This window comes from Colossoma macropomum, unplaced genomic scaffold (genome assembly GCF_904425465.1).
Source record: "Colossoma macropomum unplaced genomic scaffold, Colossoma_macropomum, whole genome shotgun sequence".
In the NCBI taxonomy this organism is placed as follows: Eukaryota; Metazoa; Chordata; class Actinopteri; order Characiformes; family Serrasalmidae; genus Colossoma; species Colossoma macropomum.
In genome coordinates this window covers 12,005,360-12,017,566 of record NW_023494792.1, presented here as the reverse complement: position 1 = coordinate 12,017,566, position 12,207 = coordinate 12,005,360, and the positions used below count along the sequence as shown (strand labels likewise).

The 12,207-nt window shown below is 38.6% G+C and overlaps 1 protein-coding gene across 6 annotated transcripts in view; it reads left to right on the top strand.

The window, feature by feature from the left end:
* The window catches only part of kif21a (kinesin family member 21A), a 56,325-nt gene that overhangs the window by 27,533 nt on the left and 16,585 nt on the right, over nt 1–12,207 (top strand). For 4 of the 6 annotated variants that reach the window (XM_036575985.1, XM_036575982.1, XM_036575980.1 and 1 more), the window contains exons 9-20: nt 678–867; nt 1,087–1,150; nt 1,240–1,449; nt 6,083–6,173; nt 6,260–6,377; nt 7,511–7,699; nt 7,841–8,040; nt 9,209–9,316; nt 9,425–9,493; nt 10,559–10,698; nt 10,784–10,931; nt 11,185–11,379. In XM_036575985.1, coding sequence (XP_036431878.1) covers nt 678–867; nt 1,087–1,150; nt 1,240–1,449; nt 6,083–6,173; nt 6,260–6,377; nt 7,511–7,699; nt 7,841–8,040; nt 9,209–9,316; nt 9,425–9,493; nt 10,559–10,698; nt 10,784–10,931; nt 11,185–11,379 — 1,722 coding nt within the window. Of the gene's footprint in view, nt 1–677; nt 868–1,086; nt 1,151–1,239; nt 1,450–3,881; nt 3,948–6,082; nt 6,174–6,259; nt 6,378–7,510; nt 7,700–7,840; nt 8,041–9,208; nt 9,317–9,424; nt 9,494–10,558; nt 10,699–10,783; nt 10,932–11,184; nt 11,380–12,207 lie in introns of all 6 variants that reach the window. The other 2 variants (XM_036575986.1, XM_036575981.1) reach the window with 2 other exon arrangements.

Below are 12,207 nucleotides of genomic sequence, written 5' to 3'. Positions count from 1 at the left end.
TACTGGGAATAATGAGCAGAGTTTTAAAGGGCTCATATCATGGAAAACTGAATTTATTCCTCAGATTTTTGAGCTTGATAAGAGCTTGATATAGTATGTAAACATTGTTAACATTTCTGAATATACTGCTCATTCCCCTAAATAAGCTGCAGACAACAGCCCATTTTGATGGAATTGTTTTGGTGATGATGAATTTGCATATATCTATGTAAGGCACAGTAACTAAAACAAAAACAGCCTTTAATTCTGAGAGCTAAAGAAAGATTGGAAATTGGTCATGTAAAATGAATTATTATTGTTTTTGGTACATAAACCCAGACTAATGTTATTTTGTGGATCTTACAAAGTACAAGAAAATTATTGGATATAAGACAACAGTACTTCCAGTGTTCAATTTCTGAAGTAGAATTTCAGTACTCTCCTTTAGTTGTGTTTCTCAGTCACATCCTCGGGGCCCAACAGAAGAACCACATCACAACTCAGTCACAGCTTTAAGCACACATAAAACCAGGCCATAAAGAACAATGAATACTGATTACAGGGGCTACAAGGAGCAAGATTAGAGCAAAACTATGGATGATCTGCTGGCCCCCAAGGTCTGGTTTGAGAACCACTGCTTTAGTTAAGGACTTTGTGCCAGTGTAATTTGGAGCTTGGCTGTGTATGCTGGTGTACAGGGGAAGCGAATGGTTGGAGAAGATGGCTTGGAGAGCATCAATGACATGTACCATGAGAACACCATGCTACAGACGGAGAACAACAACCTGCGTGTGCGAGTTAAAGCCATGCAGGAAACCATTGATGCCCAGCGTGCTCGCCTCACTCAGCTCCTGAGTGATCAGGCCAACCAGGCTCTCGCTAAAGTCGGTATGCTACTCAGATATGTGTGTATCTCTATACTCTATACTGTATGGCACACTTACCTATAAAAATAGACAATACTCTGGATGTAATTCAGGCTTCAGAAAGGCTGCTACTATTGTTTTTAGCTATGCAACATGCTTTTGACTGCACTGTTACTGTGTCATTGTGCACATTGTAATGCTGTGCTGTATGCAAAATATAGGATTCATTGTTTGTATTCAGGTGAAGGCAGTGAGGAGATCGGGAAGATGATCCAGAACTATATCAAAGAGATTGAAGACTTAAGGTGAGAGTTTATTTTGAGCATATTCTCATTTGTTGTCTTGAGTGTCTGTACCCTGAATCTCTTTGTACAACTTCATTTCTACATTTTAGAGCAAAACTACTGGAAAGCGAGGCAGTGAATGAGAACCTGAGGAAGAATCTGTCTCGAGCGTCCACACGCTCGTCTTTCTATGGAGGGCCTGGAGCTTTTTCCCCCGCCTTGCTTGGACCTGACCCTTCCCAAGAGACCTCTGACATCATCGAGCTGGCCAAGAAAGATCTGGAGAAACTGAAGAGGAGAGAGAAGAAGAAAAAGAAGAGGTAAAAAGAAAGAAGACCAATGTTTTGAAAGAATGCAAGCCTTGTTATCTCTGTGTGAGGAGGTTTGGGGAGAGGACGTTGTCATGGTAACATCGCACTCTAGATGTCTTGTCCTGTGGAGCCATTACAGTGTGCTTTGTATAGTGGGCGTGAATGCGCACTGTCAGCTACAATTACATTGAAGAATGTTGTCTAATTACTGTAATTGTTACAACGTACAGTGGTAACATGCATTTGCCTGCTGTTATGGATCCCTGAGGAGCTTCAGGCTAAAAGGCACCGCAGAGTAACTATGTGATAGAATCAAAATTACTGGCAAAAAAGGATGTATTGACAAGGTTTTTTTTTCTTTTAATTTTGACAAAGAATGTGCACCATAATGATGTTAAAACAATTTAATTTAAGCCGATATATGACAAAATGTCAGACCAAGAATAACATTACAAGTATGATATTTTACTTCATTAATTTATTTTTAACCTTTACAGTTTAGTCAAATAACATAGTTACAAACATACAGGTGACAAATTAAAGGAAAATACCCACATCAAGTGTAAGGTGTTGAACCACTACGTGCCACCAGTACAGCTTCAATGCTGCTTAGCATAGATTATTTGGAACTGTACTGGAGAAACATCATTCTTCCAAAAGATATGCACTCTGTGGATGTTTTGATGTTGGCGGTGGAGAGCACTAACACATCCAAAATCTTCTATAGATATTCAATTCAGTTGAGATCTGGTGACTGCAATGGCCATAGCATTTCATTTAAAACATTTTCATACTCATCAAACCATTCAGTGACCCATCGTGTCCTGTGGATGGAGGCACTGTCATCCTGGATGAGACCACTCCCATCAGAATAGAAATGTTTCATCATAGGATAAAGGTGATCAGTCAGAACTTTTTATTGATTAGCAGTGACCCTTTCTTCTAAGAGGACAAGTGGACCCAAACCTTGCGACCAAAATGCCCCAAACAGCATAACAGAGCCGCTGGACTTCCTCACTGTAGGGGTCAGTGATTAGGCCTGTGCTGTTCTTTTGGTATACACCATGTATGCACACACCCACTTTTGGAGAATGTGGTGAACAATGACTCATATAACATTTTTATCACATTTTCCCACATCTCTATAGATCAGTGCCTATTGTTGTTACACCACTTTACTCTCAAATGTGCATATATCTTATTTAATGTAATTAGGTATTTATGCACGGCAAACCTACCATAATATCTCACCGTGTAGCTGTGGACAGACTGTCTGATCATGTCCTGCATTGAATTGTGGAATAGTTCCTCTTGTGTTTCTCCTTACATATCACACTAATGCTTGAGCATCACAGTAATTGAATGCACACTTTAGACCACAATTTCCGACCCTATCCCATAGATCTAAATCCAGGTGTCACTTTAGTCACTGTTCCTGTTGGATCACAGTTGAGCAGTAATGCCCCACTAAAGAGCTCTCTTTTAAAGTCACTTAGATCTTTTCCTCTTGTCATCTTGATCCAGAATTCAGGTCAACTGTACTTGCTATGCATGTATATACATACCACACGTGGGATATATACATACCAGTACGGTAAGATGTTAATTGTTTAATTATGTCACGCAGTACGCCTGTCTGGAAGCATCTGCACTCGTTATGTTTCTCCGCTCATTTATTCAGGTTTTCCTTGAATTTGCCGCGTCTGTATATTGTAGATATCAAATACACCTGTCATAGACAGAAAGCTTAACAGGGGGACATCACAGTACAGGTTTAGTAAGTTGCATTAACTCCCACAAGGACACAACAATGGCTGGTAAATCTGCTATTGGGAAAAAAGTCCTTTTTTCTGTTTTGAACGTATGGTTTGTCCGATTATATACTCTATATAGTATATAAAGTAAGTACAATAACCGAGGTGGGAAAGTCCGGTCCTGAAGGGCTGGATTTCTGCACAGATGGGTGCTTTTCTTGTCTAAACACACCTGATTTAACCCATAATGTTAATTGCTAGAATTTGCTTGAGTGTTTGAACAGGAAAAACTGTTTCCTGTGGTTTTTTTTTGTTTGTTTTTTTTATAAATAAGTATTATGTTTAAAATTGTTTAGTTTTTTTGTGATACAGTTATACAAAATCAAACTTCAGCATTTCAAATTTAAACATTTTTGTCAAAAGACTAAAACTTTCTTTCTATAAAGAACAAATAAAACACTGGATAGAACTGCACAAACTATAGAAACTGAATGGAAGATGGTCTAATAAATGTGTGCCATTGCAAATTTGTGATTTGATTTAAAGAACTTGGGTTTGAGCAAAGAAACGTGGCTTTGTTCCCACTCACTGATGTCCTTTACCTCCCGTCTCTATCTGTGTGCCCACTCCCCACCCTCACTCCTCTCCTCTCGCTGACCCTTCTCCTCTGACCTGCAACCTGTGAAGGCTCCAGCAGTTGCTGGAGGAGAGGAGAGTAGAGGAGGAAGAGGAAATGGAGGTGGAAGAAGACAGGTTTGTCCCACCAAACTCTGCCCTCCTGCTCATGCAGTGCCCCACCCCTACCCCGCCTACCCTTAACCCCCTTTCTTTTTAATCCAGGTAGTTGCCACACTTGGAGGAGAGCCAGAAAGTGCCTCTAACATGTATATACCTCTAACATGTGTATTAATACAGCAGTCTGTTAATGTGATCTGTGATTAGGGCCTGAACCTTGTTGCCTGATTTTACACTGATAAAGTTGTACATTTCATTTCTTACTTTCAACCAGTGACTCTCATTCTGATATCTGTGGTTTGGGAACTACCTGATCGTTTGTTTGCTTTTTCTTTCAGTTGTCATCCAGCTATAGTAAAGCAAAAGTCATTTCTTTTTCTTTTAATACTTTCCCTGCACCTTAGAATCTTTCATTTAGGTTCACAAACAGTTTTTTTTTGCAAGGCTGTATTTCTATTAAGTGCATCAAGTTTAAGTTTCATTTGTCCCCACCCTATGCAGTGGTTCTGTGATGTAAAGATGCAATGAATGTTCATTTTAAATTTGACTTAGAGGTGGGCACTATGACGAGATTTTACAATTACATCATGAGATGCTTGCAGAGTAGGTAGTGGTTATCTTCTTTACTTCTAAAACACTGACCAACTGCAAAAATCTATAAAAAACTGTAAACTAGAGCCCAACCAGTAAATTGATTTGCTAATAATATTGACCAATGTTGATGACCTGCAGTTTTATTTTGCTTGGTGTTTAATTATTTTTGTTTTATGTCCCGTTTTAATTATGTGCTTATGCTTTATTTCACTTTATTTGTTAGACTTTTATTATTACAGAATTATATTTTCTGTTTTCAGTTCCTTGTTTTTGTGTGATGCTTGGCTACATTGTAAATGAGGGTCACCCTCAATGCCCCTGAGTTTATATAAAGGCTGATTGGTTATCGATACTGACAAAAAAATATCCCAGATAGTTCCTATGATTACTGTCTTTTTGGTCATGGCATCTCTGGGATTTAAACTCACAAGCTCTCAACAATAGAGCAAAACCTTAGACAGTGAGCCTGAGTGAGCCTCACTGTTGTAACAGCAATACAACAACCTGAACTAATGACTTTGAACACCATCATGGTTAAAGCAACAAAGGCATGTTACTAAATTTCATCTGAATCATGAGAATAAATTATAAGACAAACAACAGATGAAAACTAAGAAAAAAATGGTAAATAATAGAAACCAAAAACGAAAAGAAATTCTTGGAAGCTCCACCCCCAGTGCTGCAATATTTATATTACTTAAGATTTATACTTATGATTTAAGTTTCTGCTATTTATTTGAGTTTAAGAAGATTTTAAAATGTAAAATCCAAAATTATATCAGCTAATGTTATCAGTTTTCAGAATTTTTCTTAGGCCCTCATTTAGACCAATTATAGATAGACTATAATGATCAAATCAGTATATTGGAACAAGTAGGTGACTGAGTGTGAGCTCATTCTGCTATTAATTTATTGTATTCATTTATTTTTACCAGTTGTTGATTTTTTTTTTTCCCCTCCTGTTCCTTCTTAAGTAGTTTTTTGTAAATGAACCAAGATCATTGCACTCATAGTTTTTCATAGCTTTTTTTTTTAATGTGGTAGTGCTGTTTTACAAGTACATTTTGCTCATTCCAACTAGTTCACAAACCTCAGAAAAACGAAATATCGTGATACATATTGTACATTTTGAAAATGTCTTCAGGTATTCTGATGTCATATTTTTGCCATATTGCCCACCCATAATTTTCCTCGGTTATTAAAACATGCTCTGTGATTTTGAAATGACTGATTAGCCAGTGAGTGGCATCAGAGGTATACTGCTCCAATCAGATTTACAGTTGAATAGGTAGTCTTTAACCGGAAGAAACATTTTTGGAAGATGTAGTTTCTTTGTTTAGACTATTGAAGTTTACAAGCAACAGAATCAAAACCTGTAAACTATTGTTTCATGCAGATTATAGCTTTTGCATGAGCTAAAATGAGTTGTATACATACAAGTTCCATGAAGCTAAAACAAAATGTCTTTGAAAATCTCAGAGTGTGGCTTTAATGCACTACTGAGGTCAGAAAATAATGCTTTTGTAATGTAACTACTGTGTGCAAATTCTGTCCCCTAGTGCCGTGAAGGAAGACGTCCCTGACAATGAGCAGCAGGAGAAGGGCAATGAGAGAGAGCAGCCTGAGCCAACCAATGAGGAGGCGGAAACGGTATGACTGGCTGTCAGACATCTATCTGAGATTCTTTCCTCAAAATGTCTCACATCTTGTTGTTTTTACACTTCCTGCATTTGCAGGAAGCTCAAGAGGGCAGTGATCATGATGAGGGTGAGGAAGAGGAGGAAGAGGATGAAGAGGAGGAGATGGATGCTGAGGAGAGCTCTGATGACTCAGACTCTGAGCTGGATGAGAAAGGTGCTGTCTTGTGCTTTTTTCCATGGTAGTGCTGTTTTGTCCTGTTCTCTCTCATCCTCTTTGCTTTTGAGAATGTAATGGATTGGAATGGTCATCTCCATGGTCATTTAGGTCATGCTGTGATAGTCATTTAAATTAATATCTATAAAATGCTTAGTTCTGGTTCTAAAATCAGATTGGTTGTGTCTTAAATGTAAAATACTCAATATACATGCAAATGAGCACAAATGAGCACAAATTGTGTTGTTGGCAGCTGCAGCCTGCTGTTAACAAATTGCCAGTTGCTTGGTGGAAGAATTGTTGTGGTTACAATTAACAAACTATTTATCCAATATTAATAATTTATATTATCAAATATTGTGGTTATTTTAAACATATGCTGATATAATGCAATTTGTCATTGTTTCATTTGTGTTTATCATTCTTTTTTGTGTGCAACATAGTTTTTTTTTTATTGCTTTATTGCTTATACCCCTTTATTTAACCATTCCATAAATGTGTACAATGGAAAAGACTGTGCTTAGTTATAGGCTATAAAATAGAACATACGTACATACTTTGAATGCCAACTTGGAAAGTTTGCAACGTAGATTTTCAGTGTGGCAGTGAAAACTGTGGAACAGCAAATGAAACAAATAAAGCGTTATCGTTATTAATTACTGAGTAATAGAAGCTAGCTCAGTTGGTAATTATATAATAATATAATGATAATTGTATTACTAGCAGGGAAAATGCAAGCTATAGCATAAAACACTGTAATGTTCACATGTGGTACTTGGTAACTGAATTTGGGTCACAATGATCTGGTTTATCACAGTAGTTTTGCCGACGGTAATAATTTGTCTCAATTTTTATCATCATCCCAGTGTAGTAAGATACTTATGTGCGTATGAGGTACCCTTGAGTTGCATTTGAAATCCTGCATGATATAATATGCCAGCCATTTCTGAATTTTGTTCAAATTATAGTTGACAAATCTTTGTCATTCCATGGTCGTTCTCCTGCACATGTAGTGAATAGCGAATGAGCTAAAGAGTGAAGCACTCCGAACACAGCTACTGTTAAATAGCTTAGGCATTTGTTTTTAAGAGAATGAGCCCTAACTTTGGAGCGTGTGTGCATGCGTGGTACAGAGAACTTCCAGGCAGACCTGGCCAACATCACCTGTGAGATCGCCATCAAGCAGAAGCTGATCGATGAGCTGGAGAACAGCCAGAGACGCCTGCACACACTAAAACAGCAGTATGAGCAGAAGCTGATGATGCTGCAGAGCAAGATCCGCGACACACAGCTGGAGAGAGACCGCGTCCTGCACAACATGGGTACAGACATCATGCGTCCAGGCTTAATATACATTATTACCTTAAAATGCATCACTTTGAAATACACACCTCCCTGTATTGCTTCAGATGGCCCTTGAATCTCTCTAGCTGATGTGTGAATGTGTTCATGTGATGTTGTAGGTTCCATGGAGTCATGTTCGGATGACAAAGCGAAGCGAATAAAGGCAGAGTACGAGAAGAAACTGAGCATCATGAATAAAGAGCTGCAGAAACTCCAGGCCGCTCAGAAAGAACACGCCCGCCTGCTCAAGAACCAATCACAGTACGAGAAGCAGCTCAAGAAGCTCCAGCAGGAAGTGATGGAGATGAAGAAAACCAAAGTAAGGCACTGACTAACATTGTACTATGTTGTGAAATAGTGTGCAGTAAATAAGTACTCTAATTATTAATTTGATATCCAACTATGTACAAAGCTTAATTCTAAGAAAAATGGGACAGTATGTGAAATGCTAATAAAAAAAGAAAGCTGGGTTTAGTAAATTCTGATTGATGCCTATTAAATTGAAAACACATAATTGTGTTTTATTTTTTAAGTATACGCTTATCAAAAATTTCATACCTATAAGATGTTCCAAAAAAGTTGGGACAGAACATTTTGCTGTTCTTCTGTTCTACAAGTTTTCAGCTGTGCAGTTGTTCAGGGCTTGTCGTCATATTTAAAATTATTTGATTATTTGCTGAAGCATGTTTTGGCAAAGTGGCAAGCCTTAACCCATCCTCGTTTATGAAGGCCTAAAAATTCGCTAGATGCTTCTTTTTATGCCCAACCATGATCATAACTAATTAAAGACATTTTTTTTCAACATTTCACACCATTCCTAGTCTATTTGCCTGTATCTGAACTTGTTTGGAACATGTTGCAGGCATCAATTTCAGAATGTTTACAAAAACGATGAAGTGGATAACATATTAATAAACTTGTCTTTGTACCTTTTTCATTTAAATACATGTAAAAGTGGATTTACAAAACATTGCTTTACGCGTTTATTACTTCTTACATACTGTGCTAACTTTTCTTTGGAACTGAGATTTGTAATCAAACTACATAGTGGTATGAGAGAAATGCGATTTTGCGGTTTTAAGCACAGGTTCCCAACACAGGATGTGCAGAGCATGCGGTACTCCAGAACCTAACACACCCATGTCAAGTCATGAAGGGCTTGTTGATGAGTTAATTAGTTGAATCAAGTGTATTGGGATAAGAGGAAACACTAAAATGTGCAGGGTGGGGGAATACTCCAGGATCAAGGTTGGGAACCACTGGTTTAGCGAATCAAACAGCGCCTCACGGTGGTCACCAGTGAAAGTTTTTTTTTTTGGTTTGGTTTTTTTGGCCTTTAAAGAGATTGTAAAACAACCCCTAAACCTGTGTATAATTAGCTAAATGTTGCTAGAATGCTTACTTGCTTTCCGATTTAACCCCAAATCTTTTCTAAAGAGTGTGTATTGGCAGCCCTTGCTGATGGTCTCTGTGGCAACTGTTGCTAGGTGCGTCTGATGAAGCAGATGAAGGAGCAGCAGGAGAAGAACCGGCTGGCGGAGTCACGCAGAAACCGTGAGATCGCCACACTCAAGAAGGACCAGCGCAAACAGGAGGTGCAGCATGGCACTAATCATCCATACACAGATGGCAGTGAAAGTGTGTGTGTGTGTGTGTGTGTGTGTGTGTGTGTATTAAATGTCTTTCTGCTCTCTTTTCTGTAGCATCAGCTAAAACTACTTGAGGCCCAAAAGAGACAGCAGGAACTCATTTTGCGCAGGAAGACCGAGGAGGTAAAATATGCTGCACACACATGTAACTGCCATACGCTCAGTAGGTTATGAGGCTTTATTGGCCTAATCACAAAGGAAATTGTGAGGATACAGCAGAAACAAAACCAACAGTGCAAGTTGGTTTTGTTTGTGTTAGGGGAAGCTTTAAAATGTACAGATGTTACAATGTAAGAGGCTTAACACTATGAGTTTACAAAGGTGTGTATTTTAGTGGTGGAAGGTTAACATGTTAATAAAGCGTTAACAGATGATTAATGTCACAATTTTTTCTTTAGTTCCTTTGATAAGGGTAACGTTATTTTCAGCTACTGCCATGCCATGAATTTGTTTATCACCAAAGTACATCAAGCCTGAATCATCAGTTACAAGCCAAACACAATGCTGATACAGACAATATCAATAAAGCAGCATTTACATGGCAAAAAGTTTTGTCCACATCTCGACCATTTTTAATGGAGCTGTTGTTTATCATGCTGTGCTGATCTTCAAATGTGCAGCCCGTGAAAGCAGGCTATTTTTTGGCATCCTGTCACTGTACACTGTAAACGTGTAGTCTTTATTTCAGACTTTCTTGAACTATAAAGTAATGAGCTATAAAGTAATGAGTTAAAACTGATTATTATTTGAGTTTCTCTGATGGTAGTTTGCCATCTTAAGTGCTTGAGTAGCTCAGTTTTGCTGCTATATGAGTCTGTACGCTTTCGCCATGATTGTGTAAATTGTGTCATGGAGGAATTGGAACATGCACCCACAATGGTAATGGAAATTGGAAATTTCATGTTCACTCTGCGTTCATGTGATTTCATGTACTCATTTCATGAGAATAATGTTATTAAATTAAATTATTGTGTTATATTGTTATAACTACAAGTAGTATGTCCGCTTATGTAGCTATAACAAAATACATTGCTTTTAAATCGAAAATATCTCTCTTTAGGGTCAAATTTGAGCAAAACACAAATGCAATTAATCACAATTAAATACACAATGTAATTTTATTTTATTTGTTTAACAGCCCTGGAATATTTTTTGTATGATCTAAGTGTATAACGGTGTGTCCTCTAGGTAACCGCACTGAGAAGACAGGTTCGGCCCATGTCAGGCAAAGTGAGCAGGAAGGTCAACCTGCCTGAAACTCTACCAGACTCCACCCACAGACCACCTTCCGGACGCATACACGGCTCTGGAGCACCCAATGGAACCAGGTATGAAGTGTGAGTAGCACATCTGTGTGTGTGCACAAGTATATAATTTGAGGGTATGACTCTTACAGTAACTGTGTTTGTTCAGCAGGCTGTACCATCGCAGACCTGTGGGGGTCTACTCTACCCGCGTGGCTCGGGTGAAGTGGCAGAGTCTGGAGCGCCGCATATCTGATATCATTATGCAGCGCATGACCATCTCCAACATGGAGGCAGATATGAATCGTCTCCTCAAGGTGAAAAACAAACTTGTCATCAGAACAAGACCCACCCAGTCTCTTCTCTTATGTACATGCAGTTTGTTGTATTTCTTTCATTCACTTGAATATGCAGACTAACAACAAAAATGTCCTCACAGCCAATATATGATTACTGCTGTGTTTAGAAATCCTAATCAAGATCATTTTTTTATGTTGACTTGGTTTCCTTTAGAAAAATACAAAGCAGGTATTAGAGTGAAGCCTCTGCTCTTTCTCTCTCTATTCTCAGCAACGGGAGGACCTGACCCGACGGCGGGAGAAGCTGAGCAGGAAGAAGGAGAAACTGGCAACAGAGGGTCCAGAGGGGGAGAAGGCCGTGCAGTCTCTGAGTGAGGAGTTGGAGTCCCTGTTTGCCAACATTGACTACATCAATGACAGTATCGCAGACTGCCAGGCCAATATCATGCAGATGGAGGAGGCCAAGGTATGTCACCTATAAATTGGCACAGACAGGTTCTTTACATTTGAAAGCATACAACAAATGAAAAACAGCCCATTTTGTGTTCTTCATGGCTGCAATAACCACTTATTCTGCCTACAGCAGTTTAGACGACTCATTCATGTTAAGTGATAAGGAGTATTGTTACTTGAGACAGTCTGTAGCAGAGTTATTGCAGTGGATGTGGGGGAATGGATTACGTTTTGGTCTGTTTCTTCCTGTTGGGCTGTGCGAAAACTTTTTGAACAGGTAGCGCTGGTGCTAGTAAAGTTTCAAGTGTTGCAACACAAACTAAGATAGTATAGCACTGTGGAAAATTCCATAATAATACTTGTTTAAAAAACAGAAGCAGCATGTAAAAGTTTTGAAAAATAACGTTTATTCTGTGAAATGATCAGATAATTAATTTCAAGGGGGCACTTTTAGTACTCAAGTAGCATTTTTGTGTATTCTTGTGAGAGAGGAAACCAACAGAAGCAGGAGCTCATGAATGCATGCATGTTTACAATGAAATTTCAGAACAGAAAGCAAAATCAATATCTAAAGGTAATGTCACTTAATCTGTAATGTTGAAAGTAAATAATTTTTAGGGATAGGCTGCTCTAAAAGTCTTCCGCCCAGTGACAACTGGGATAGGCTCCAGCACCCCGGTGCGACCCTGAAGGATAAGCGGTTTAGATGATGGATGGATGGATGGCTGCTCTAAAATAGGATATTTTTTTCAGCAGTCAAGTGGTAAAATCCTAAATCATTGTTGGTTTTACATATGGCATTACTGCTGCAGACTAAACAACTTTTGGCCTTTTTGTGTGA